Source organism: Melozone crissalis, unplaced genomic scaffold (genome assembly GCF_028551555.1).
Source record: "Melozone crissalis strain CALT ecotype California unplaced genomic scaffold, PUWL_Pcris_2 ptg000045l_1, whole genome shotgun sequence".
Taxonomy (NCBI): Eukaryota; Metazoa; Chordata; class Aves; order Passeriformes; family Passerellidae; genus Melozone; species Melozone crissalis.
The window spans coordinates 27,642,659-27,668,035 of record NW_026535823.1 but is presented as its reverse complement, the minus strand read 5'-3'; the positions used below and the strand labels follow the sequence as shown (position 1 = coordinate 27,668,035).

Here is a 25,377-nt window from a genome sequence, read left to right as displayed (position 1 = left end):
TCATAGAATCTTAATCCAAGGGACAGAAGTTTGAAGACAATAGAACAGTTCTCCATAAAACTATACAAATCTGCATAATCTCAGCTTGTTCAGGAGTTTAATAAATTGGTCTTTTTCACAGAAGTCTGGCAGAACTTCCACTGGAAGTTTGCTGGAAATGGCTAATTGACTTGAGCTACATTCTGTAGACATTTTACATAGAAATCTATCCCAGCAGTTGGAAGGATATTTTATTGCTCAGCTGTATAGCTGATATTCAAAAATGTGTGGGTTTTGCAATTTCTGGGGCCAAGCTTTTACTTTTTCAGGAAGCAGTCTTTCCTTCTATGATTAATGAGTGTGTTGAATTGTCTAAGGTAGGGAACAACAGCTTGAAATTACTGTCATGAGCTATGGGAAACAAAGGGAGAGTGTGGAACTAGATCTCCAGCAGGAAAACAGCTGGTAAAAAATTAAGCCAACTGTGTTTCCAAGTCAATCCTGGAATGCAGTATGCTAAACAACATGTGTTCAATCAGAAATCCTCAAAAGAAAAGACCATTTTGTCAAGCAGATTAGCTGCCTCAGATGAAGGACATTATAAGCAACTGAGAAATTTGTACCTCTGTAGGTCTTCTTTTCCTTGGTTTCTTTATTTTCTGATTCCAACAGGAGCTGAGAGCACTCAACATCATAAAATAGGAGAAGCTTTAAGGGAGTATGACAGCAAGCACTGTCTCCAGACTTGAACTAAACAAATTTCTTTAGATACTTAATGGTTTTCTCCTAAGACAGCCCTCACTCACTAATCTCTTCTCCACCATTAGTCTCACTCCTGCCTCTGGGTGGGAATGAGATACACTGTGGAAAATTCTACCACATCCATTAAATTCCATCCTGTCACTCCATCCTCTGATTACACCTTCAGAGACATTCACCCAACTGCCCCATGGGCAAACAACAGCAAGACAGAAACTTTACCAAAGCTCTGGAAGACAGACATTTTATATATGTATTTATATATATATTCACAAGAGCAATTGTTTTATCTTAAAACCTTTCTAAAACAGGAATATACTGCAGGTTTTAGCAGTAGAGATAAAATATTACGGGATCCAGCCTTATTTTGTTTTTCTCATCCAAATATACACATTGTTATAACAGAGAAATAATTGCATCCAGAATTATTACTGCTGCTTGATGACCAGAATGCCTCATACACTGTTCTGCACTTGAAACTACTGCAGATATTCATCTGCCCTGGCCAAGAACAGCTTCTTTTGGGTGGAGGAAAAGAAAGAAGGCATAAACATGGTTCACTTAAAATGCAGTGACAAAAATGGCATTTGAAGGCCTGTGTTCAAAACAGTCCCATATTGTTATTACAGATGGAAACAGTGAGGGAAGAGAAACAGAAGAAACAAAAGCCAGCTTTTGTGAGTTCCAGAGCAATCCCTTATGATCCTGGGTCTTGTATAAGATGATTTGGAAGCTTTGGAAAGGCATTCAGGGTCTCTCCCTGAATAAGGCACTGAAACACACTGTCTTCCATGGGCCTGGCCCAGTGCCACAACAGTTTCTGCATAATTCATTGCACGTTTTGCTAAGTGTTCTCTGGATATCTATATAGATGTATACACATAGACATATATGTATTTTTCCATATGTTTTCCTGCAAAACAGAAAAGTAAAATAAGTTACATAATGGAATACAGAATTCAGAATGAGACAAACATAGTACCTGTTGACATGTCACACATGCCCCCAAACTAAACCAGAGAGGATTGATTTTGAATGTACCCTAAGTCTGTGGATATAAATTATTTCTTGTCTAACAAAGTTTTCATATAACTCAGCCAGGAGGGCTAATGTTTGACTTCCCAAGTACCTTCTGCCCTTTTCAAGCCCCATCATCTTTTAAGCTTATTAGCACTATTCCTAGCAATTCCTTGTGTCACTCTCAGTGACAAAATGTTGATTAGGGACAAAACTATTTTTCCCCCACTCTTAGGTCTCCAGAAGCAAAGAGCAATCCTGAACCTCATCATCTTTGAACATAAGATGCTTAAGAGATGCAGTAAATAGATCACTATTCTTATGAAAAGAATGGATATTCTTCAAATAGCTTTGTCCCTGTATCTTTTTTTCCTGCAGTTGAAAAGAGATTCAAGTAGAGATGCTATTCTTTCCATAAGAAATACACTAAGTATAGCATTATTTTTCTCCTCTGAGTGGTCAGTGATTTAAATACTGCTTGAGACAGTAATCTAATGACAGACACTAATGGGTCTAATCTTGCTTTAATTTGTCATCTATTTTCACCTCATGTCTTCTGCACCAGCAAGCTTCACGGTTTGTTCTTTGTTTTCCTTTTGAAGTGATTGCTTAAAAGTATCATGAAATGCCTTTGCATTTTTTGTTATCAGAATTAGTGAACAAGGACCTGCATCTTTAACCAGTGTGTCTGCTGTGCCTATAAACAAAAGCCAATAAGAACAGGCCATTAAGTCTGATTAAACAGATATATACTGTTTCATTTTACAAAGTATTGTATTTTCAGCCCTTTTTGATTTGTGATTCCTAGTCATGCTTTAGTGGAAGTCTTTAAGTTCAGGGTTCAGACACTCACTTGTTATGCTTCAATCATGTGTGTAAATTTGAGTTATTTACACAAGAATCTGAAAACTGGGGGCTTAATTTAACTCAACTACAGCTGTTACCTCCCACATGATGGGATTGTGTGAGTTCACATTTTATCTCAGTTCTTCTTCCTCTTCCTCTTCCTCATCTTCCATTTCCTCTTCTGAGTCATCCTTATTCTTTGAACTGTTGCTGAATTCAAGGTTCCCTTCAATATCCAGCACCTGTAAGTGCTTCAGGTTTTGGAAGGTACTTTCTTTCAGTGCTCCAACTGCAATCTTATTAAACCTTAAACAAACAAAAAGGCACCCTTGTTAAAACAAACCCATTTTTATATACAACAGAGAAATTAGGGGACTAAGAGGAAACCATTCTGCAGCTACTCTATACTGACCCAAGTTACTCTAAGCTTACACTGACTCACAACAGCACTCTAGAAGTGCTGACTCCTCTGGATGGGGAAAGAAAAAAAATCATAATATTGGAATTCCTCCCCCACAAATTCTTTCTCTTGCTATTCTCCTTTCTCCTTCCCAGAGAGGAAAAGCATCTGCTTCACAGCCCATATTTTAAACTATAACTGATTTTTCATAAAATTCTGTGTCATTCCTTGACAGTTTAATTCTTCATCTACTAAACTCAAAACAAAGTAACCCTTTAAACACAAAGCAGTCATTTTTCAGCTGTTATTTGCATTTCCAGGAATACAAATAAACTAATCTGCAGTTTATGAACCTGTCACATATACTGATCTGTTACTTTTGAACTGTATTCTGTGTAATATTCCAAATGTGTATTATTGTTTCACAGCACTGCAGTGATTAATGGCCTCCCATTAAAAACACGACTGAGCTTGGGTGGAGTTGCCTCCTGAATATGTTAGCAAAACTGTTTTGCAAATTCCTTTTTTCTTTATATAGAAATATAGAATGTGGCATGTGGTTTCTGGTTCACATCCAAGCATTCACTAAAATCTCATAAATGTGAGCAGCTGAATAGACAGACTGCTCTAATTTACACCAGACTTTGTAATTTTATTTGCTTGGTATGGAATCATTCATCCATAAAGGTATGCTCCAGAACTGTTCAGAACTACAGGGCAGTTTAGCTGCATATAGTCAAAATAAGACCATATTTAGTCTTCTGCAGCCTAGGCTTTTTGAACACAGCCATTGGATCAGCTTAATCATATATTAAGGAATTCATAAATTACTTCTAAATAATATTTTCAATAATATTCCATCAGATCAGAACTGAATATATTCCAGGGACAGATTCCCTTCTTGTGCTATAAATCTCTGCTTCAGTCAGTTGTTACTGTGAGTTTACATTACATGTGAAAAAAGTTCAGTATCTGTCATCTACAGAAACAAAGTCCTCATCCAACTGACAGAGTGGGAAAGAACCCAGCAAAGCCCCTAAACTGGGTTACGTCACTGTCACAGTTGTAACTTGTCACTTGTTTCTGACAAAGCTATCCAGGGAATGCACACAACTCCAAGATTACTCACACACACCTCACTGGAGGGGGATTTTGTCAAAATCCAGGGCCAACAGACACAGGCAAAGCTGCACTTCTACAAGGGGACTGTAAACTTTTGGCTCACAGCTGAATATTGGAATATGACATCATGTTAAACATTAATTGCCCAGAATTACTGGCATGCCAAATCCATTCTAATAAGCATAGAAAAGACAAGCTCTCTAAAAAGAGTTTATTGTGGGTATCCTTGTTGTTTCTGAGCAGATAAATACAGTTTTGTCACATATTAGTATAAACCAAATATACTTGTTCAGAAAACAAGGATTTTAAATACTTTCTATAAAGTAAGCAATTATAAAGTAGATGAAGAAGGAAAAAATCTTGTGTGTTGAAGTGGAAGCTTGACCTTACCTGAGGTAAATCCCCTTTATTTTGGGTGTGGATTCAAAAGCATTCTCTGAAACTGTTGTGATCTTGTTGTTCTGGAGATACAGATATTCCAGAGATTCTGGCAGGCCTAATGGGATAGATGTCAGCTGGTTGCCAGCCATGTCTAGTGACTGCAAGGAAGAGACAACAAGGGGTCAAATAACTGAATTTAAATATTAGAAACACACCACAAAGAGATTTAATTTTGAAGTTATATTTATTATAGAACAAAATCATTTAATCTGCCTCTAATTTGCAGCAAGATAAGTGTGGCCAAGAAAATTCTAGTCTCTTACACTCCTATTGAGCATCCTGATTTCACATGATATGTCATGCTGGTTTGTTTCAGAGTCCCAACATTTCTTTATCTCTGTCCCCAGGCATTAGCCTATGTCTGTTTAAGTAAATTAAAAACAGGCTGGGTTTCAGATATGCAGGAGAATTCCTTGGCATCTGCTACTGCAAACACTTTGCTGGCTGAGGATGGTGATAGGTGCAGTTACACATAAAACCATCTGGAAATATTCTAACATGGAGAATGTATGAAGACAGCAGGACTAAAGGTCATGGTTGTTTTTCAGATTAATTTTTTGCAAGAGAATGGATCAATAGAAGTGTTTTGTTATCCTGTATTGTAGCATTTTCATAGCACCAACCTGACACTATTTACCCACTACTCAAAGCCACACTTCTGCAAACAATTGTCCTCATTCCAGTGTTTTTATTCCTCACATAATGCCAGTCTGGAAAACAATTATCATAGAACCATTGAATTGTTTAGGTTGGAAAAAAGCTTTAAGATCATTGACTCCAACTGTTAACCCAGTACTGCCAAGTCCATTATGTAAATGTCTTGCTTTGCAGTTGCAGAGTCTCCAGCGATTTCCATGGAAACAGTGTGGACTGAAGTATTTACTAAGTATATGCATGATCAGGATCTTTATGGATGGTTATTTGCCAAATTCACTCCAGTGCAACAACTCAGAAACCAACTGCACAGTTAAGCACTTAATGATAAAAAAGATTCAGCTGGAAAGAACCAACAAGAATTAATGCTGTTCCAAAGAAAAGCAACAGCCATAAAAGCCCCATTAGTCCAGCAGAACTTTAGGTCTGTGCTGTTATCTGAACCCTGTTTAGTGGGAGTGGGGTTTGCTGTGGGGATGGCCAATGGCTGAGTCAGCAACACCTCTGGCTTTACATTGACTGCAGGGAGGGAGAGTAGAACAAAAGTTCCACATAATTGTGAATCTGGACCTTTGAGAAGGAAAGCTTATCATTCCAACCAGCAACTCCAGTGACACAGCAGGGATCGTGACCCATTTTTGTTTGAAAATAAAACAACCTACATTTTATTAAGGTACTGCAGAAAAGCAATCCCAGCCATCTGTAATTTTCAATGGCATCTTCCTTCCAGGCTGCTTTGCATGTTAAATATATTTGCTCACACATGTATCAGTGTGGCACCAAACAAAAGCAAAAGGTATTATTAAAGCCAGGGACCAAATCTGCAGCTGATGCAAAGAGCTCTGCAGACACTGCTGCTGCACTGCTGATTGACATTAACTGAGGAACAGGCTATTGGTTATTCCCAGACACAACAGAAAGGGAAACGTTCCTATAGATTAACGTCAGGATTGTCTGAAAACACACTGGGGGCCAGTGTGACATATGCTGCATGTCCTTATCCCTGATCTGCTCTGAGATGTGCACACTCTGCTGTGCAGTGACCTGACCATGTGCCCCCTCCGTGGCTGCTGTATGACACAGGCAATACCTTTCACTGCAGGAAAGGGCCGTTGCCTAAAAGGAAATGCAGACAAATCCTTCAGCCGGCGTAACAATTCTGAAAGGTCGTTTTGCTCAGCACAAATGTGATTGTTCCTGCCTGCCTTATGGTTTGTGTTTAACTTTCTCCAACAATTAAGCAAATGAGAAGACTGCTGATTGAATCCAGACTCCGAGCTGCTCCCCAGGTGCCTTAGCCAGCTGAGCTGCTAAATCCTACAGCTTGGCTTGTCTGACTATAAGCTGATGTGGGGGCTTTGAGAATTAAGAGTGTTTTTGTTTATGCATTCCTTCCTCCTGCTGTCTCTATTCAGAGCTGATTTTAAATCTTTTGGGAGACGAGCTCTTTGAAAGGCCTAATTTCAGTTTTAATGACAACATTCACTGATGTTTTTCTGAAAATATAGGACACTGTCAGGATTCAGACACAAAGCTGGACTGGCCAGCAGTGGAAGGTACCCACCTCTGGCACAATAGCACATCATTTCTACTCTAGAAACAGAGTGTGCAGCACTTACAACGCAACCCCAAAACACGAGGACCAAGCACATTTAGTATTGGTGCTACATAATTTGATTTAGGCAGACAGATGAGGATATCAGCATCACTAAAACAATTAGAGAAGGTGGTGTTTCTACCTGAAGACTGCTGAGTTCTCTCCATGCTCTTGAATAAATTGAATTTACTTTCAGTTTATTGTTGCTCAAATACAGTTCCCTCAGCTTTGTCATCCCAGACAAAGTCCCTTTTGGGATGATGCTTATCTCATTCTCCTTCAGCTTCAGAACCTGCAAGTTCTTTGGGAAGCCAAAAGGCACCGTGTGGAGATTGTTTCCAGAAAGATCCAGGGACTTCAGTTGCCGCAGTTTACGGAAGGCCTCCCGATGGATCTGGGGGCTTGTGAGCTTGTTGTAGCTCAGGTTCAGCTCTTCAAGGAAGTAAGTGGTAGCAAAGTCATTCCTGTTGATCTCTGAGATCTGGTTGTGAAGGATCATCAGTGTCTTCACTCGCCGGGGCAGCCCGCTGGGGATCCTTTCCAGCATGTTGTTGTACAGGTGCACAGTGTGCAGCTTCTTTAAGCCATGGAAGGCTGAGGGGTGAATACCTCGGGCTTTTAATTTGTTATTGTGGAGCAGAAGGTACTCCAGGTTCTTAATTTGGGTCAAGACATCTCTGTCAATCACCTTAATTGCATTCTTCTCCAGGTGGAGGAGGACGATGTTTCGAGGTAAACCACTTGGGATTTGGGAGAGGTTATTGCTGGACAAATCCAGATATTCAAGACTAGACAATTTCCTTGGGAAAGCAGGAAAGAAAACATTTTGATTCTGCAAGGTGAAACAATAACCAATTTGCTCAAAGACTTTGCAATCTTTGCTTTAGAGCCTTTTTGCCCAGCACAGCTCCCACTACTGACTGCCCTTTTCTGACTTGGGATATGAATGATGTGAACACCAAAACAGGGAGCTCCCATATTGCCATAAGGGATTAGAGCTTGGCACTGCCACTGCTCCCCAGCCACACCAGCAAGAGAACATGCCAGAGTCCACAGACACCCAAACTGCCACTGAGCTGAGGCCTGGGATCAGTTTTGCAGTCCCAGATAGCAACACATGAGCAATTCCAGTGAACAAATACCACAAGGAAGATGCCGTGGCACCACCACCACAACTCGGAGTTTAGCTCTCAGTTTCACAGAAACAAAGCCTGAGCATGAGTAATTTCTGTCTCTCTCAAAGTATTTGCTGAAAGTGAAAGGCAGGTCTGCTTTCTAGATGATGAAATGTTACTTTTATGAAAAGCAGAAATGCTAACTTAGTGTCCTAGGCTAAGGTAGTGAACTCCTCATGACCCTCCAGTATTATGGAAGTGAGTCAGGGCTAGAGCTGCTTTGTGTAAGCTACTGAATCTGGATTCCACGGTCTCAGTTGAAGCTAAATTAAATCCTCAGACCAGCCACTTATACCAACTGGATATGGATCAATGGTTGTTCCACAGCCAGGACTGAGGAACCCTGTATTCCCTTGTATTTCAAGTCAGTTTCTCAGCTCAAGTTAGAGTTTTAATCTACTTGACACAACATAACCCATTGCAGATGACCCGAGAGTTTTCAGGAAACAGGAAGACTAATGTGTTACAGACATTACTTACTGGTTACTACACTGCTGTTCCAGCTATCCAAGCATGCTCTGAATAAACAAATATAATCTTTAGGTAAAATGCTTCACTGCTGCCATTTGTAAGGTTTCCCCAGGATGGGAATATCTTAACAGAATTTATATGTCCAACATGACAGGAGGTGGACTCAACACAGATATAGTAAACTACTAAGGGAGGTTTCTGGGAATGGGAAATGGAAAAGGAAAGCACAGTTTGTTATATTTTTGTGTCTGGAGATCAGAAGGGTTTACAGAACTAAATTATGTGCAGGACCGATTGTGTGGTCTGGAATTTCAGGTAGAACAAAGACAGCATTCGGTGCAAGCAGAGAAAAAAAATTGTTAAATTTCTGAAGTGCTAAGTCCCAGGCTAAATCTAGGACAGCCAAAGGCTATTTCTGTTGCACCAGTTGGTAGGAAAGCTTTTGCAGCCATCTGGCTCTTGAGCAGCACCACTGCATCCCTGCCTGCTCCAGCAACCACCTGCACTGGGATACAGCTGGGCATGGGGAATTCACAGCTCTGTGTGTGGGGCTGCTTTCCAACCACCTTCACAGAAACACACAAGTGGCTGCAGTGAAGATGAAGGTCTGGCTTTAATGCCCAGTGAAGTGCCCTGGAAACTGGAAAGTCCCAGGTAACCTCACTTTTGAATGTTTTGGAAGAGCAGAGAGTAGCTTTCAGTTGTTCTAGGTGGCTGTTCCCAGAAGGGATTTAGTACCTGGTCTGACTGGGTCTGTGGCAGGCAGGGAGTGGTGCAGTCTAATGTTCAGTGTTCTGTTTTTTGTATAAAACAATTCTGCAACCACTCACCCACCACTTTGCTCTTGAATGGCAGCATCTGCGTCTAAGCAGTGAAATGCATAACATCACCCAGCTTTGAATAACTTCACTTTCTACTGTGTCCTTTGTTCAGCAGATGCACAACTGTCCCAGAGGGAGCAGACAGGCACAGAGGCACACAGTGCACATCTCAGTCTCACCAGAAAGTTTCATTGTCCATTCCCTCATTAGACAAGTAGTTGTTCTGCAGATACAGCTCCCGCAGCCCGGCAAGCTCGCTGAAGGCTCCTTTGGGAATCTTCTCCAGCTTGTTGCTCTAGATCACCAGAAGCACAAAGCACAGTATTTGGCATGAATCAACACAACATTTGGGTTCTGTTCAACTACCAGGGGCAATTAAACTTCAGAAGGGCTAGACATGAAATATTTAGGGAGCTTTATAATGGACCAGATTCATTTGTCAATGTATATAAAGTAGAAACCAACCCAGACAGATTTGGCTGAGTGTCTCAATAAAAAGTAAAAGAAAAAACCACATCTTAAGTACACCTGTCAGATATTTCTGTTCCACTTTTGGCTGCCTCTCATTTCTTGTTGTCCTGTTTTTTCCCAGTCAAAATATCAAGGTAAATGTTACTACTGACAGATGGTGCACTTGCAAATAAAACACTCATTTCTCTGCTCATCTCCTCTGTCCTTAACACAGCTGGGGACAGCAGGGAAGGAGACAAGTTCAAAGAGCAATCCTCACAGTGTGAGACCCCTTTGGGAGATTATGATTATCTGTAAGTGTTGAAAAAATGCAGGGGACAAATAAGGGAAAATTTTTGAAGGGAAATTCCAGCAATTTAAAGGACTGGACTGGTTGCATCTACTTTTCTTCAAGCTGGAGAAGCCTGTTCTCTAGAAGACTTTAACAGGAATTCTGGTGAAACCTTCAAGGGAAAAGAGCTGGGAGGCAGCACAGAGCTGCCTCAGTCCAGGGCTGATAACAGACTCCAGTCTCTGCATGTCCAAAGAGCTGTCAACACTCAGAGCAAGCAGACCCAGGACTCCCCAGTGCTGTGGCTCTCCCATTGCTGAGGCTCAGATCTCCAGCTCAGACATGATGAAGTGTTTTTATCAGAATCAGATGACATGGAATCCAAAATGCTGGAGAGTAGTTAACAGCACAACTGTGCTATTGCACTATGGCTGGAGGAGTTGTAGTAATAGGGAATTCCTGATCCAAAGTGAATTGCCAGCTCAGTAGCAAGCAGCAGCCACTGGTGCTGGGAAGCAGTGGTCTGTGTGAAATGAGTCAGTGAGCAAAGCCAGTACAGAGTGGGTAAGCAGCTGTCAGGACAAGTGGCATTGGGGGCAAACTTACCTGGGAGGTCATGGAGACAAGGCCATGGAATGATGCACTTGCTGTTCTAATATGTATTAATATTGTTTTATGCAGGGAGGAGACCAACAATGCAACCACACAGGGGTTTGAGTACATCCCCCTGCAAACACAGAAAGGCATTTCTGCCCCCTGTGAGCAATCTGGTGATTTACAAAAACACACTATTGCTTATGGACAAAAAAAGGAAGGAGATGGGGACAGCTACTGTTGAGAATCCAGCAGGAAAGCCTTAAAGTGGGCCTGGGGATGTTCCAGAAACCCACACAAACACAGTACTTTGTCACAATCCTAAAGGATTACAAAACATTTTTGCCATTACCTGTAAGTGTAATTTATATAGTGCTGGAGGGAGATTCTTTGGAACATACTTCAAGAAATTGCTGGACATGATGAGTATCTCCACATTATTAGAGCCATTGAACATATTGTCAGGTAACCCAGCATCTGAAAGTTTGTTGTTATGAAGATACACAGATCTGTGTGAAGGAAGCAAAAGATGAAGTCAACAGATAGGGAGATCTGGAGTTTTTGTTTACTGAGAGAAAGCTTAGTTTAAAACTTAATTTCAATTTTCTTCTTTCCTTGAGATAATTAGATTTGGTTTTAAAATGTGCCTTTTAATTTAGCAAGGGATACAGATGCAAAACCAAATGGTCAGCCCCTATATTCTCTGAAAGTTATGTCTACTCAAAATCTTAAAAACACAGTACTTAAAAACACAGAATGTCAGTGTGGGGGCCTCACTCAGAGGGTCAGAATTCATCTCTTTTTAACAGATACAGCCCCACCTTTAACTTCTATTTAGAATTGAGTCTGGATGCTTGGGCTTATAAAATCAGCCTGGAGGTCTCATAAGAAAGGACCATCTCTTAACCCTCCATTCTTTCTGCTCCCATGAAGGCTGGAAACAGCCCAGGAAACAGTTTCTCTCCTACTCCTAGAACTCAGAATAGGATACTGACAGAAAGACAAGAGATTGACTCAGTCTGGCAGACTTTTCTCTTTTCTATGCTTTGGTTTTTAATGAGCCATTGGGATTGAGAGACAGAGTTTCTTACTTTTCCTTTGCCCTTCTTACTTCCAACCTTTAATACTCACCAAATAGTTTCTCCAAACAGATTTTCAGAAACTGATTCATCCTTACACAGGTTTCAATTCTGTACAAAGCCATGTACCTCTATGAAGTTATTCCTTCTTTTCACTGGCATAACTGCTAAATTAATTCATTTTACTTCTTTTTAACAGAAGAAATTATAGGCTTTTAGTGACTTTGATTACCTCTTCCTTTCCTGTGTTTACCCCCAGATGCAGCAGGCAGCTAAATTTGTAGAGAAGGGTTAAAACTGCAAAAGTGTCAAGTGAGCTTTTTTAACTTGTTGGATTCTCTACCAGTAGCAGAGAACTTGGCAACATCCTTCTGGAAGGAAGGAAAGGCTCAGTATGGAAATACAATTGTGTGATCACACACTCCAGAGAGTTCAGAGCTACACTGGAAGTATTGTTTACCCTGCATGGTCAGCTGTACTTTTAACTCACAAATATTTGCCTTTCTGAAAAACTTACTCTCCAAATAATCAGTCTGAGATCATGAACTCTGCTGGGGGCAAAAAAACAACTGAAACAACAGTGTTGGGATTTTATATGAGTAACCTTGGAAATCAATTAGCTCTTGTTCTGATTAAAATTTGTGTTTGTATAGAAAGTGTGAAAATCACTTCTGAAGAGTCAATAATTTTAATATGGGATCAAAAGACAGCAGCATCTCCACCTGAGATTAAGGAAGAAAACATGGATAAATCTGGCTTCTTTCATCATGAGATATTGCCAGAAATCTGTGAGTGACTCAGCCCTTTCAGCTTCCAAGAGCCTGAGAGACTAAAGGCCCAGGAAGTGCAGAGCTGCTCCAGCTCTCAATTAATTCAGTGGGAATGGAAAGTTCTTCAGTTCATCACAAGACTGGGCTGTAGGGGCTCAGCTGGGCCAGCTGTAATTAACTGCTTCCAAAGCTGGCTGCACAACTTGCTCCCAACAGTTTGGGAGTCTTTGCAGGATCTGCATGGTGCAGTGTGTGGATGCTGCAGATGACTCAAAACCCCTTCAGCAAAGCCCACACCTCACAGGAGGTGTTCTGGATGCCTCTGGGTTTGACATGGATGTGCTGCTGTCAGTCCAGGTGAGAAAATCAAAAATCACAGCCTGAAGCCAGCAGAGACCTTTGGCAGCAGATCTGGAGGATGAACCCCTTCTGAAGGTGCTGAAGTGCTTACCTTGAACAGAACTGAGTTATACTGCACTGAGTACTGCCCTCTCCACCTGATTTTACTTTTAAAAATGAACAGACTATAATAAAACTAGAGAGTTCTAAACAGCTAATCTCCATTTTGAGAAACTTAATTGTTCTTTTCAAATCAAATACACAAATAAAATGGGGACAACTTCATTTGATATTTGCAGAAGTGTCTGGCAGCTAGCAAAAGCCTTTGGAATGTGTTTGTTTGATCTTTCATGCTGAGAATAACAAACAGCTTCTTTCCAAAAACACGAGTAGGCAATAATATAGTTTAGCCAGATATTTTCTTATCACCCACCAACTGCATCCAAGCAGTGGCAGAACACCAGTATTGTTTTACTTCCCAGTCCCTTACCTCAAGTTTGGTTTCTGTCCAAATGTGAGCCCATATATCTTAGTGAGATAATTGGCTGCAAAATCTGCACTGATCAAGGTATTTGGTAGGAATTTTGGAGCCACTGTTAGCTGTAAAAGAAATATACAGGGGAGTTCCAATGAAATGTAGCAAATGTTTTAACCAAGTATTAGAGTAGCAGCAAAACACTTTCAAATTTATCTTCCCTAAACAGGCAAAGATAAATGAAACTGAATGTAGATTTCATGAACAAAAACAAATTGTCCTCACTCACTAATCTCTCCAGGAAGGAGACAGACTTTTGCTCTAAGATATGAAAATGTTTGTTTTGGTTGGAAGGGTCCTGTCTCTTTTTGGTGGAAGAAATCAAGAAATTGTTATTCAGAGAGCAAACACTTTGCTTATTATTGTTCCTAATTCCTCAGTCTGCTGTGCCAAAAACCTCCAACCCCCCTCACAGTGACCTAGTGCTCATTCTCTTAGGAAAGTGTATTGTGGAGGGGAGGTGTCACTTCACACCTCTGCCCCACTGCAGCCATTTATGATGATCTCTGCAGGGGGGATTCAGGCTCCCAAAGAAGCAGGACACTTCTGAGCCAAATGATGGAATATTGAATGGCACTTCAAAGCAAAGGGTACAGTGGTACCTCGTTCAATAAACCAGTGATGCATCAGGAAGTACAGAAAGGCCCTGTCCTCAAAACTTTATAGCTGACAACAGGTATAGGAGTGAATGTGTTTCTCTTGTTGCTGCTTTTATCAGTGATTTTAAAAGCTAACCCTAGAAACACCTGCATCTGAACAAATTGGTGGGGTAAAAAGCAATGATCAAAAAAAGCTCCGTTTTAGAGAGCATCCAGGTAATACAATAGCCAGGTTCACTGAGTGGCTGTTAATAGCAAAGTCATTCACCCACAAACCAAGAGTACAGCTTACAACCCAGGCTGGATGGAGGGCAGTTTTCTGGCAAGCATACACCCAGAAGTTTATGTATCAAGATAAAGCCCTTGGGAAACAAATTTTTAACACAATGCTGTACCAGATGATCCTTGAGTGGAGAAGACAGTGAACTGCAGTCAGCAGGTGCAGCCACCCTGGTTACAGGTGTTCACTGCAGTACTAATGAGACCACTCTGTTTTATGTGCACTCCAAAGGCAGATACGAAATTCTTTGAGATCAGGATGGGAGACTGGGGCAATGGAAGGGATCTGCCTTCTAGCCTGAAGTTCATGGAATCTGTGATCTTCCTCACAGCTCTGTAGTGTGAAACAGAACCTGGTCCTTTCAGCCTACAAAGCACAGCAAGACTCACATAATGAGAAACCATATTTTTCAAACTTGTATTACCATAAAACTGCAGTGGGTTATGAATAATAGTGTAAAACCAAAAATATCTAAGATATGAACACTGTGTGAAAGAAGAGACACTTTATTGGAGAACTGCCTAACCCAAGCCTTAAACTATGTATTTATCTAAAGGCTGCCTACACCCCTCTCTACTGGTATGTCGAGAGTGCATTGATGAACTCCATCCATGAACTCCCAATTTACTGGACTCATAAAACAGTCTTTTAAAAAAGAATACATTATTTACTGGGTTTCATTTTCAGCTGTTCCAAAACTTCCATCCTTAGCCTGTCTTAAACATTTGTGTGTCACAAACACACAAAAAGATCTTTCCCACAAATCACACTCCTATCAGCATTTCCAGATGGTTTGTGAGCACTGGAATGAGCCATTCTGCATATTCCTGCAGTTGCTCTTGGCTTTGGTGGTAATCTCTCACCTCCTGATCTGGGAGATATGATTGCAGAGTTCTGGATAAAAGCACTCATCTCTGACTGAGAGGGTCTGACAGTGCCTCAGAAAGAAATAAGTCTCTGCCATGATGTAGCACTGACAATTCAGACACAGGAAACAAGACTTAATCATTTTCATACACAGTGGTACATTAAAGCTTTTCTCCAGTCAGTTAGGTCATAACTTTTGTATAAAGCAAAGGGCATGGCTCAGACATGTGAAATGAGAGACATAAGAACCACAAGAAAGAAGAAAGAGAAAAAGATGTTTAATCCAAAAAGAGTTTTCACTTGCTCAGGATTTTGCTTTGGCATTTCAGCACTTGGTCATGAGACCGATTTTCACTGATTACCTTCTTGAAGGATTCATGCCAGATTGTTTTAAGTGTTAGCAAAAATAAAGTTGACTTGAATAGCTTTGTCTGATTTATTGCCTAACAAGAAGCAATCTGCCATTTCTCCTACTGCAATTTTCCTTCAGCTTTCCTGCTGCACCTTCCCTTCCATATAACAGAGTGTTTCTCCACTGTTAACTAATGAATTGAGAAGGTAAATACAAAAGTCATTACCAGATTTGAATTGCTCGGATTTTTCTTGCTTGGATGAAGCTTTGATAAAACCAGAAGTGCTGGATTGAGGTGAATCCCATATCACTTTGAGGGTATGGGGAAATGTAAACCTTCTGTCACAAAATCACCTGCTTATAGTCAATAATGACAGCTCAGGATCTGGTCTATCCTTTGGTGGAACAATTTCTCTCATTAACAAGGTTTACTGTGCACTCTATTTGAGAGAGACAAAACATGGGAGTGGGGTGAAAACTTAAAAAGGAAACTACAGCATCCACTCTTTACTTGAAGTACTTGTTACTCAGAGGCCACAGAAAGCTTTTAGTCTCTTACATTTCTTTTCTCTGACCAACTGTGCCAGTTTAATGAAAGATGATTTAGCCACATCTGATGGGATCACAATGGAAGATAAAGCAGCATTAAGATAATCCATAAAACAAGAAGCAAACTACCAGCAAATCCCTGCTCTCCTCCAGACACCACAGTAACTTGATCCCCAGTGTTTCCTGCTGCAGAGGAGATGCAGTCTGAAGCCAATCTGGTTTGTCCTGGCTTGTGATTTATAAAGAAATGTGTTATTTTTGTGGGTCCACAACTTGTCACTGTAACTACTTGTGACATTCGCTGATGTTTGCAATTTCTTTTGGGATTCTTTTCTCTCTGCAGCAAAGCCAGAAAAACCAAACACTTTGTTTTGTTACACAGGGAAAATCAGAGTGCTAGGTTCTGGAATATTAGTCACAGTCTGGCTTGTTCCTTTTTATGGAGTTATTAACTGCCAAGATTGTTACATGGAAATGGTGCTTGAAAGAGAGAAAAGAACACAATGTTACTGTACTAAGGAATGGATTCTATTCTCAATCACTCCATACAGAAATGTATGGAGTGATTCTGGATGTGTCTTGGCCTGACTGAAAGCTGAATGTGGCCACATGTATTTAATCAGAACATCAAATGGTCCCAGATTTTAAGAGGATAATAAAATATATATACAGACATGCAGAGAGAGAGAGAGGGTGGGATGGAAGGACAGGATTTCTGTAGACAAAGAAGCTCTGCCTGATGTTTTAACTTATATTTTTCTGTGGATCCTAATTTCTTCTGTAGCAAATATTTGTGGACAACCACTGGGGATAAAAGAAGCCATAACAGGAACCACCCAGATGCAAGGGTATATAAGAACTATTTCATTTCCTAACTTTGGCAGGAAAGATGTACTTCTGTCAATACATCCAACCTGGGTCACAATAGGAAAGCACCTGGGATCTTCTCCATCAAAAGAAGAAATTCAGGTCCTATCACTGCAGCTAAAAGAAGAAATTAATGACTGGCACAGTATCACTGTGTGGGGGATTATTCTCCCCATATCCAACCTAATAAAAATGGGAGTCAGGGAAAAAGGCATAGGGAAAATACAGGGGAAAATGCATTTTTACAGATCTTCATGGTTCAAACACAGGCAGTAGGATGTGTTTGTTCACAATATTTTCAACCAGACTCATCTGGTAAGGCAGCATTTCATATAATTACCCAACATACAGGCAGGAACCAAATCTGCATGCAGCTGCCCCAAAGCCTACTGAAGTCAGTGGTAATTTTTGCATGCAGGGGCTTTCTGTAGCTCCCTACACATGGGAATCTTTTCACCAGGTGCACAAATAAACAAGTGTTCAAAATATACCTGCATGTGTAGCCTCTAAACTTCACATACTGTTTTGACCTTAGATGAACCTGCATTAGAATATCATTTTAGCACAGTATAACTTATGTATTATATACATTTTACAAGAATTGACAACTTGCTCATTTAATTTTCAGAACCCAATTAGAAAAGAGCTCTGAAAGGCTTCAGAGCCTCTTACCTTATTGTTTGCCAGGTACAGGTAATTCAGGTTCTCCAGATGCTCAAATGCTTCCTCTGGCAACCCTTAAAAACAGGAATAGCTAATCAGTGACATCAGCACCTTTCTGCCTTTCTGAGTGAAAATACCACAGGGCAGCTTTCCCTCTCAGTACCTTCCATGTGAGATTGAAACACTTTTTATAGCCACTGAAACAATGTGATTCAAGTCCATTGGTATCTCTTTTAATTGGGAAAAGAAAAAAACCCACAAACCAAATCAAACAATACACACTTGTTAAGAGCAATGGAGGACTATTTAAAATCCTGATCACACAAGGCTTGTGGCCAAGGCCACTGGCAGGTGTCAGGTACAGAGCTGTGCAGATCTGTGCTCTGTGGCTGATTGTCAGTGCTTGCAGCAACCACACTGTCAGAGAACCTTCTCCTGTAATTTGCATAAGATTCTGCAAGTCTTTTCTCTTGCAAGGATATAATCTGAGGTTGCTTAGTGATCAGATCAACCTCGTGGATGACTATATTGCTAAAATAACCTGCATGTCACAACTCCCCTCTTGCTCTGCTCCTCCACAATTCAGGTATCCAAACAGTAACCAGCTCAGAGAGCTGCTCCAACTCAGGGCTTATCCTCCCCCAATAATTATTAATTTTCAGCTGAGTCACTCCACATCCAGCTGATGACAAAATCCCACCTGCTGTCACAATGGAAAGAAACACTTTCACCTGGCACTTGTCACAGGCAAAGCTATTTTCCATGTCCAAACACGTTGGAAACTCAGGGCTGCAGTGAAGCTTGTGAAAGAAAACATGCAGGCCCAAAGGTAATAGTGTCAAAGGCTGGATATAATAAGCACAGCTTTCCCTGTGCTCTGTAAGATTGTTGTGCCTTGGGGCCCATGTATAATATGCCCACATTCTCAATAAATTTTGTTCTCTGTCATTTCAGTAAAGATAAAAAGAGCATTCAGATCAAGTGGGTGACACATAAATTAATAATAATTACATCTTTTGTATCCCATATCCTCCTCTCTTATTGTTTACTCCAATTCCTCTGTTTCTTTTACTTTCCTCACTAAACCCCTTGTTAAGTTTCTCTAATAATCATGAGACTGGACAAGCAAAACCTGCCTATAAAAATCAAAGTGGTTTGAGAAGGGTAGAAATGTCCTTATTTGCATTATACATATAAATTCATACCAAATTTGACAAGGACAAAACTGGCCCAAACTGCCCAGCCTGACTAGACTGAACTAAACAAGGTCATTCAGGAGGAAACCATTCAGCATGTGGATGTTTCTAGTTCTCAAGTGCATTGCATGGAAGTGCCTGTGGGAGCAGAGGGAGTTTCCTGGACGAGGAGATCTCACACCACAGCACACGAGCTGCTGCCAGCTCTCCTCCACTGCTTCAGCAGGGCTGCATTCCTCCACACTGAGTCTTGTGTTCAGATGATAAAGTGTCTCCATGCTCTGTGAGATGGCCAGAGGAGTGAGGCTCACAGCAAACCACTCCAACCAAGCAATCCATCACCCTGGCTTTCCTTATCAGCTGTCACTGCCTCATTGCATAAGCTGCCGCTCTGGAGGCACAGGCTCTGTCCATCCCGTGGCTCACCTTTTGAAGTCAGCCTGTTGTTTTGCAAATTGAGAGTTTCCAGTCTATAAAGACGAGCAAGCTCTTCTGGAAAGATTTCTTCTATTTGGTTATTCTAAGAAAATGGAGAGTATTAATCATCAACAAAGTAATCCAAAAAGGATCCCAGTAAACCCAGACTGTGAACTTCAATAAAATCTGGGAGTGAACCCACCATGTCAAATCCCTGTAAAGACTTCTCTCATAATGAGCCAAACTCAGATCTCAAACCAAAAACATCCAAACCCAGGAGCATTTGAAAGCCTGACTTCTGCTCATCTCCAGGAATATCCAGCTTATGCACCAGCAGCTCACAAAGAGTGTGATTATGCCTGGCAAGGCCCACAGTCCATCTGCCACAGCCAAACCTTGTAGCTGCAGCAAAGCATTTGTTACAAGGTTGGTAGGGTGGATTTCCAAGCTTATGGCTTCTGTTATTCATGGGATGTTTTAAAAACCCCTGGTCACGGGCAGGGAGCGTCAAACCAGGCTCACTTGCACTGGTTGTGCTGTAAGGGGTGACTGCCATCAGATTTTCATTAACATGCTGATTAACATTCCAGCCATTAATGAGTGGTTCTAGCTTCAGCATCCAGTCAAGGATCCCCTGTCCTGAAGCCAGGCCAGTGCACGGAAAGTGACAACTGCAGCTCCAAAAAGCTTCTTTTCTTTTGGTAGCAGAGGCAGGAGCCATGCCTGGGACAGATCTGATGAGGAAGGTGCCAGCTTACATTACAGTTTTTCTAACTGAAAATCTCTAAACAAAATCTGCATTTCATCCATTGGGCAGAATTGACAAATGGGAGCAATAAATCGAAAGCAGTTGGTGAAGGGCCAGGCATTGAAAACCTCGACCACTGCCATTGCTCCAAGGAGGCACAGCCACAGGGCTGCCATGCTCTGTCCCTTCAGGTCTCAGAGCACTGGCAGGGAAAGGACACCTGTCCAAATGATGGTCACAGGAATCAAATAACTAAGAGCAGAGCATAGAAACCTGCTGACAGTCTAGGACATCCTCATTCTTCTTCCTGAAACTAGAATCTCACATCTCATATGACCTTTTCATGACAAGACATGAGGTGTCTGGAGCAGGACCACTTGCTGTAGGCATGACACTTGGCATGATGGTAGCACTGGCCATGTCACCTGCTCCTTGCTGAGTCCGTGTGCTGCAGAGAGAGGTGGGACAGCAGGGGACATGGGCTGGCCTTGCCTCTGGACTGGCTCACTGTGTCTGAACTAAGGCACCATTCTGTCCAAAGAATTCTTTGTCATTTAGCCCATATTCTTCAAAGACACTTCAAAATGGAAGGGCTCCACCAGAAACTTGGGTTGGCCAAAGGAGAAAAAAGAAATTGTTGGTTTGGACAAAATGAGAGAATGTGGAGCTCTTTTTCCCCTCCCTGGATGTGAGGGGAGAGCATGCCGATAACCAGGAGCCGGGCCCGCTGCACCTGCTGCTCCCGCCGGGAGCCGAGGAAGGGCTGAGGGAAGGAGCCGGGGTTCAGGGCCGGAATGAGGGCGCGGGAGGGGCGATGGATCGCGCCCTTACCTGCAGGGAGAGGTGGTTGGTCAGCTCGGGCAGCAGCAGCGGGAACTCCTTGAGGTCGATGCCGCCGCAGTCCACGACGCCCTCCTGGGTGCAGCCGCAGTCGCGGGGGCAGGCGGGGCCGGGCCCGGGCCGCCGCCGCTCCGGGCCGCCCTCGGCGAAATCGCTGTCGGCGGCGCAGCCCAGGGCCAGCAGCGCCGGCAGCCCCAGCAGCGCCAGCAGCGCCCGGCGCCCGGCGGGCATCGCCCCTGCGGGCCGGACAGCGGGTCAGCCCCGCCACCCCGGCCCGGCCGAGCCCCGCCACCCCGGCCCGGCCGGGCCAGCCCCGCCGCCGCCTTCCCGCTGTCCCGGGGCGCTTCCGCGGCCCCTCAAGGCTCTCTGGGGACTGCGCTGCCCAACCAGTGGGTCCGACAGCATCCCCCGCACCGGCCCCGACTCCCCGAGATATTTATTGCTTTTTTCATATTGAGAAACGCCAGATGATCCCCCAGATGTAGGGAAGAGGTTGTGCAAAGTTAATTCAATGTGGTTGTCTGTCGTACCGTTCCTCACAGTTTTCCATAGGAAGAAATCCTTCTCGTTATTTAAACATAGAGGCTGGTCAGGAGTGATTCTCAGAGGGGCTGCTACACGTGCATCGAACAATAACAAAACCTTGCAGCTACTGAAAACAGAACGGGCTTCCTATGGATTTTGGAGAGTGCTGATCTGAACCTAAGACACTTGGCTAATGTTCAGCTTTTATCTTTCTGGCAGCAGGTTAAAATAATCCAAACAAAAGTTGAGTATCTACTGGAGCAGCCAGCTGGCCCTAACCCAGCCCCCTCGGTCCCACTTGCTGCCCTTCTCAGATTTCATACATAAAGGTTTGCAGTCAGAGCTGGTTATGGCTTGTCATTTATCCTCTCAGCTATTTTTTCACAGAAGGATTTGACAGCAATGAGAAAGACTTAGGCTGATCTTTTAAGGTGAAGAGGCACAATGGATTCATGACCTTATCAAATAAATACTCTCTTCAGCTCTGCTAACCCAGATTCCTTCTTTGCATCAGAAACAAGAACCCCACAGAGCCAGACTGGCAGCTGTCAAAGCTGTGTCTCCATTTACATCCATTCACAAGTCTTTGCAGCTTTACACCAGGAGCTCTCTCAGAGAGCTTGGGTGCTTGGGAAGCATTGGGGACATCCTGCTCTCAGTCACAGCCATGAAAGTCTTAAGTAAGTTTTTAAAACACTGACTTGAAGAAATGGGAGCAAGTGGGACTGCAGGGTAGAGCATCCCAAAACATGAATGCTGGTTTTGCTTTAGTCCGTCTTTGCTACAACCATGCACATACATCATTGTGCTTGATCTCTCTTTCCCCCATTCCACTATTTTACAGCTTCCATATCTGTAATAGCTGAATATAATTAAATTAATCTCTTTTATAGAACTTTCCTTGTATGGCAGTTATTAACACTGAGACCAAAGCTGGCCATATGAGTATGCCAACAGTAGATTAGTAAAATCCTTAGTATTTAGTGACCTAATCTCAGAAAATATTTCAGAAATCTTAGAGAAAATAATCTCAGAAAGTATTTCAGATCTCTAAGAAAGTATTTTTCCTATATAACAGCTCGCCCTTACAGACACTTGCCAAAGAAACTATAGACAGAAAACCTTGCATGTACAGGTCTCAATCAGCTCTGCTGTTACAGTATCACCACTGTTTCCATAGCACAGTTACATTGTGGTTTTTCTTGGACTCTCTACGTTTGCAACATGCTGTTTTTTCCACATCTGTTGCTGAAAAGATGTCAGAAAATTAACATGAAATATTCTGTCTATTGCACACTAAGATTTTGGGGTGATCTCACCCCCTTATCAATATGCAAGTGTCTGCTACAATGTCTTTGGAGGGACTGCTGCTCTAGCACAGGGAGACACTTTGGATAGAGGAACATCTGTGTACATCTGGAGTGCAGGCAGTCAAACCAGGCATGATGGTGATTTTCTTTTAGTTCAAAGAAAGGCTGAAGTAACTCTACTTCAGCTCATTCCCATGGGCCTGATTCAAAGCCTTGTTAAGAAAACTTCTAAAGGAGTAGCTCAAAACCCACCAGAAAGAGTCAATCCCCTTCCCTTGCTGTAGGTGAGCTTTGGAGCAGGTCCTGCCACCCAAAGGCTGAAGTGACACTGAAACCAGCTCAGGGGTTTCTGTGGCTGCATCTTTCTGAGTCCAGACACAAGTGATACCTGCACTTCAGTGCCTCACAGCACAGGAGTGCTACAAAAGGCACAGTCTCAAGAGGTAAACTGAAGTTTCAGGAGTTACTGAATGCTTCTCAGTGATTACAGTGCTCCCAATAAACAACAGAATCACTTTCAAAATACCTCATCTCTGTTACCTATCATTCCCCACTCACATTCTCACAAGACACACACACAGATAGAAAAACATTCACTGAAGGAGAAGATTCTCCTTCAAAATCAACAGGTTAACTGAATTTGTTACACTGAGTATCCTTGCTAAAAGCTGCAGCTGAAAGGGAGGCTGCTGCTGCTGCAGGTTGTCTGACCAGCCAGCTTTAAAAAAAAATAGAAAAACTCACCTTTGCTGTCAGAAATGAGATGAATGGAGAAGAACATTTCTCTTGCCCCCACAGGCTCTCTCAGCTCATGCCATGTCAGTAACATGCACTGAGCTCAGAGTGAGTTTCCCCTTTCCAAGCCAGATCCTTTCCAGATGTGAGCAGCAGAACTGGAGAGAGTAACAGGCAACCCTCTACCAGTGAGAGCTTCCTGCACTTCCCAGCGAAATCAGAGAGGAATTTTCCAAAGCCACCATATAGGAAAATGTGAGTAGGAAAGAGGAAGCAGCTATGGCCTGAATATAAAGACTTGGGAAATAAACAATCTCCCATTACTTTTGTCAACACAGTTTGTAAAATCTGTGAGCAAAGCCAAGAGCCAGCATGCAGGAATTGGCAGAAGAGAGGCAGAGACAGTGTGTGTGCTTCTGCATTTCACTGCAGGACACTGGAGCTGCACTGTTACTACATCTTTGAGTTTAGCTGCATTCAACCCAAATCTGAATTCCAGGTGGGAATGTCCTCCCATTCTCTGGGGGTCTGGTTCAAATTAGCTAGGAACAGATAGATCAGCAGTTTTCCTGCATTTTATCTCCTTCCCCTTTAACTCTCCCTCCTTTTCAACACATTAACTGATCTTTGGGGACCAGGGATCAATAGGCTGAAACTACAAATGCCTTACAGGAAAGTCCCCAAATGTGCTGTGACACCCCATCCACTCAATCTCTTCTTTATCCTCTATGCCCTGCATTACAGCAGTAACATTTCCACCACTTACACACACACAGAGACACAGACACTCAGCCCAGAAGCCTCACATTTCTTATTTCCCCATTCTTGGTGAAAGAACAGGAAGATATATTTGCTAACAATATGCTCCAAGTGCAGCAATATTCCCAAGAAAGCAGCACAGCTTTTTTCCCCTGACAGCAGTTACTATATTAAATATAAAGCCACCTGTTTTGTGAGTGCCCTGCAGTGCTCCATACAGTACCTCCACAAAACCTGCAGAAGCTCTTTCCTCACCAACAACACGACCTTCTTGCTGAATTCCAAAGAAGGGACGCTGATTCTTTCCTCTCCACTCCAGCTGAACTGAAGTCTAAAGCAATTAAGTTATTTCCTCCCTCTCTTCATCCAGGCTTATATCAACTGGAACTGATCCCCCTGTGTGCCACGTGGAAGTTTGAAATGTTAGAGTGGGAAGTGTGTTTTTATTGAAATCAAAATAAAAACAAAACAAAGTTGGCTGCTTTTTCCTGGTGACTCAGAGATCCAGGACACATTTGCCTGCTCCCCTTTCTGTATTACAATATCCAGAGTCCATAAAACAAAATGTGCACATTTTTTTCAGGGAGGAGGAGTAGGGGGATTACCTCACTCACTATGGAGGCCAGAGCAGCCCACAAGGGAGAGGAAGTGACCAGCATTCAACCTTCCCCAAAAGTGCATTTTTATCTGTATTTTTGATGTAGAAGTACAGTAATTTGTTGTCAGGTAGCATCTAGAGGAAGTAAAGGGCATTATAAAAAGAGGGGCATTGTGCCTCCTTTAGTGGGGAAACAGAGGCACACAAGAGTCAGACACAAGATTTCCCATGTGCAAAGGTAATGCACCCTCACACTGTGCTACAAATTATTTGTACTGGCTTTTTTTTCCTCCAAGTTTTCACTTCTTCCACATCTTACTCTCCTACATCAACATACCCCAGACTCACAATCTCCCTTCTCCAGGCCCAGTGCTGCATTTCCATCATCCACACAAATTCTCAGGAAAACCAGAGCTGGAGTCAAATCTGTGTAAAACTGTTCTGAGACACCACTAAGCCAAAGGCTATGCCCTGCCATGGCACATGGACTCAGAAGCCACTGGTTTTGTTCACTGCAGCTTTCTGGAGCTTTCAGAACAAAGAATTTCCATGCAACACTCACAGCACAGAATGAGCTGAGGGAGACATTTCCAGTCAAACTTGAGTCTTCATGCTCTTGCATGTTCCCGAGTGGTGGCTGCAGCCTGTGTGAAGAAACATTTCCAGGTTTAAAAACCGAAGCCGAAGACTCAGTTTAAACTTTGGTATGATTATTTCTTCAGACCACAGAG

The 25,377-nt window shown here is 42.4% G+C and overlaps 1 protein-coding gene across 1 annotated transcript; it reads right to left on the bottom strand.

Annotated features, from left to right (window-relative positions):
• Window positions 1-966: 966 nt before the first annotated feature.
• On the bottom strand, window positions 967-24,445 carry PODN (podocan). The gene is made up of 11 exons (XM_054286204.1): window positions 24,272-24,445; window positions 20,711-20,955; window positions 19,141-19,234; window positions 17,528-17,592; window positions 13,297-13,406; window positions 10,971-11,127; window positions 9,462-9,577; window positions 6,958-7,615; window positions 4,514-4,662; window positions 2,700-2,907; window positions 967-1,651 (listed from the first exon to the last, which is right to left on the bottom strand). Exons 2-10 carry the CDS (start codon window positions 20,948-20,950, stop codon window positions 2,733-2,735), a joined length of 1,764 nt encoding a protein of 587 aa, XP_054142179.1. The 5' UTR covers window positions 20,951-20,955; window positions 24,272-24,445; the 3' UTR covers window positions 967-1,651; window positions 2,700-2,732.
• Window positions 24,446-25,377: the final 932 nt, after the last annotated feature.

What these genes read in the sequence shown, in the direction of transcription:
- PODN (XM_054286204.1), bottom strand. Translation starts at nt 20,950, where the DNA reads ATGCCCGCCGGGCGCCGGGCGCTGCTGGCGCTGCTGGGGCTGCCGGCG. An exon ending in GGACAGAAACCAAACTTGAG is followed by an intron (nt 11,128 to 13,296) that starts GTAAGGGACTGG and finishes TCCTTCACACAG; the next exon opens with ATCTGTGTATCTTCATAACA. An exon ending in ATGGACAATGAAACTTTCTG is followed by an intron (nt 7,616 to 9,461) that starts GTGAGACTGAGA and finishes TGCTTTCCCAAG; the next exon opens with GAAATTGTCTAGTCTTGAAT.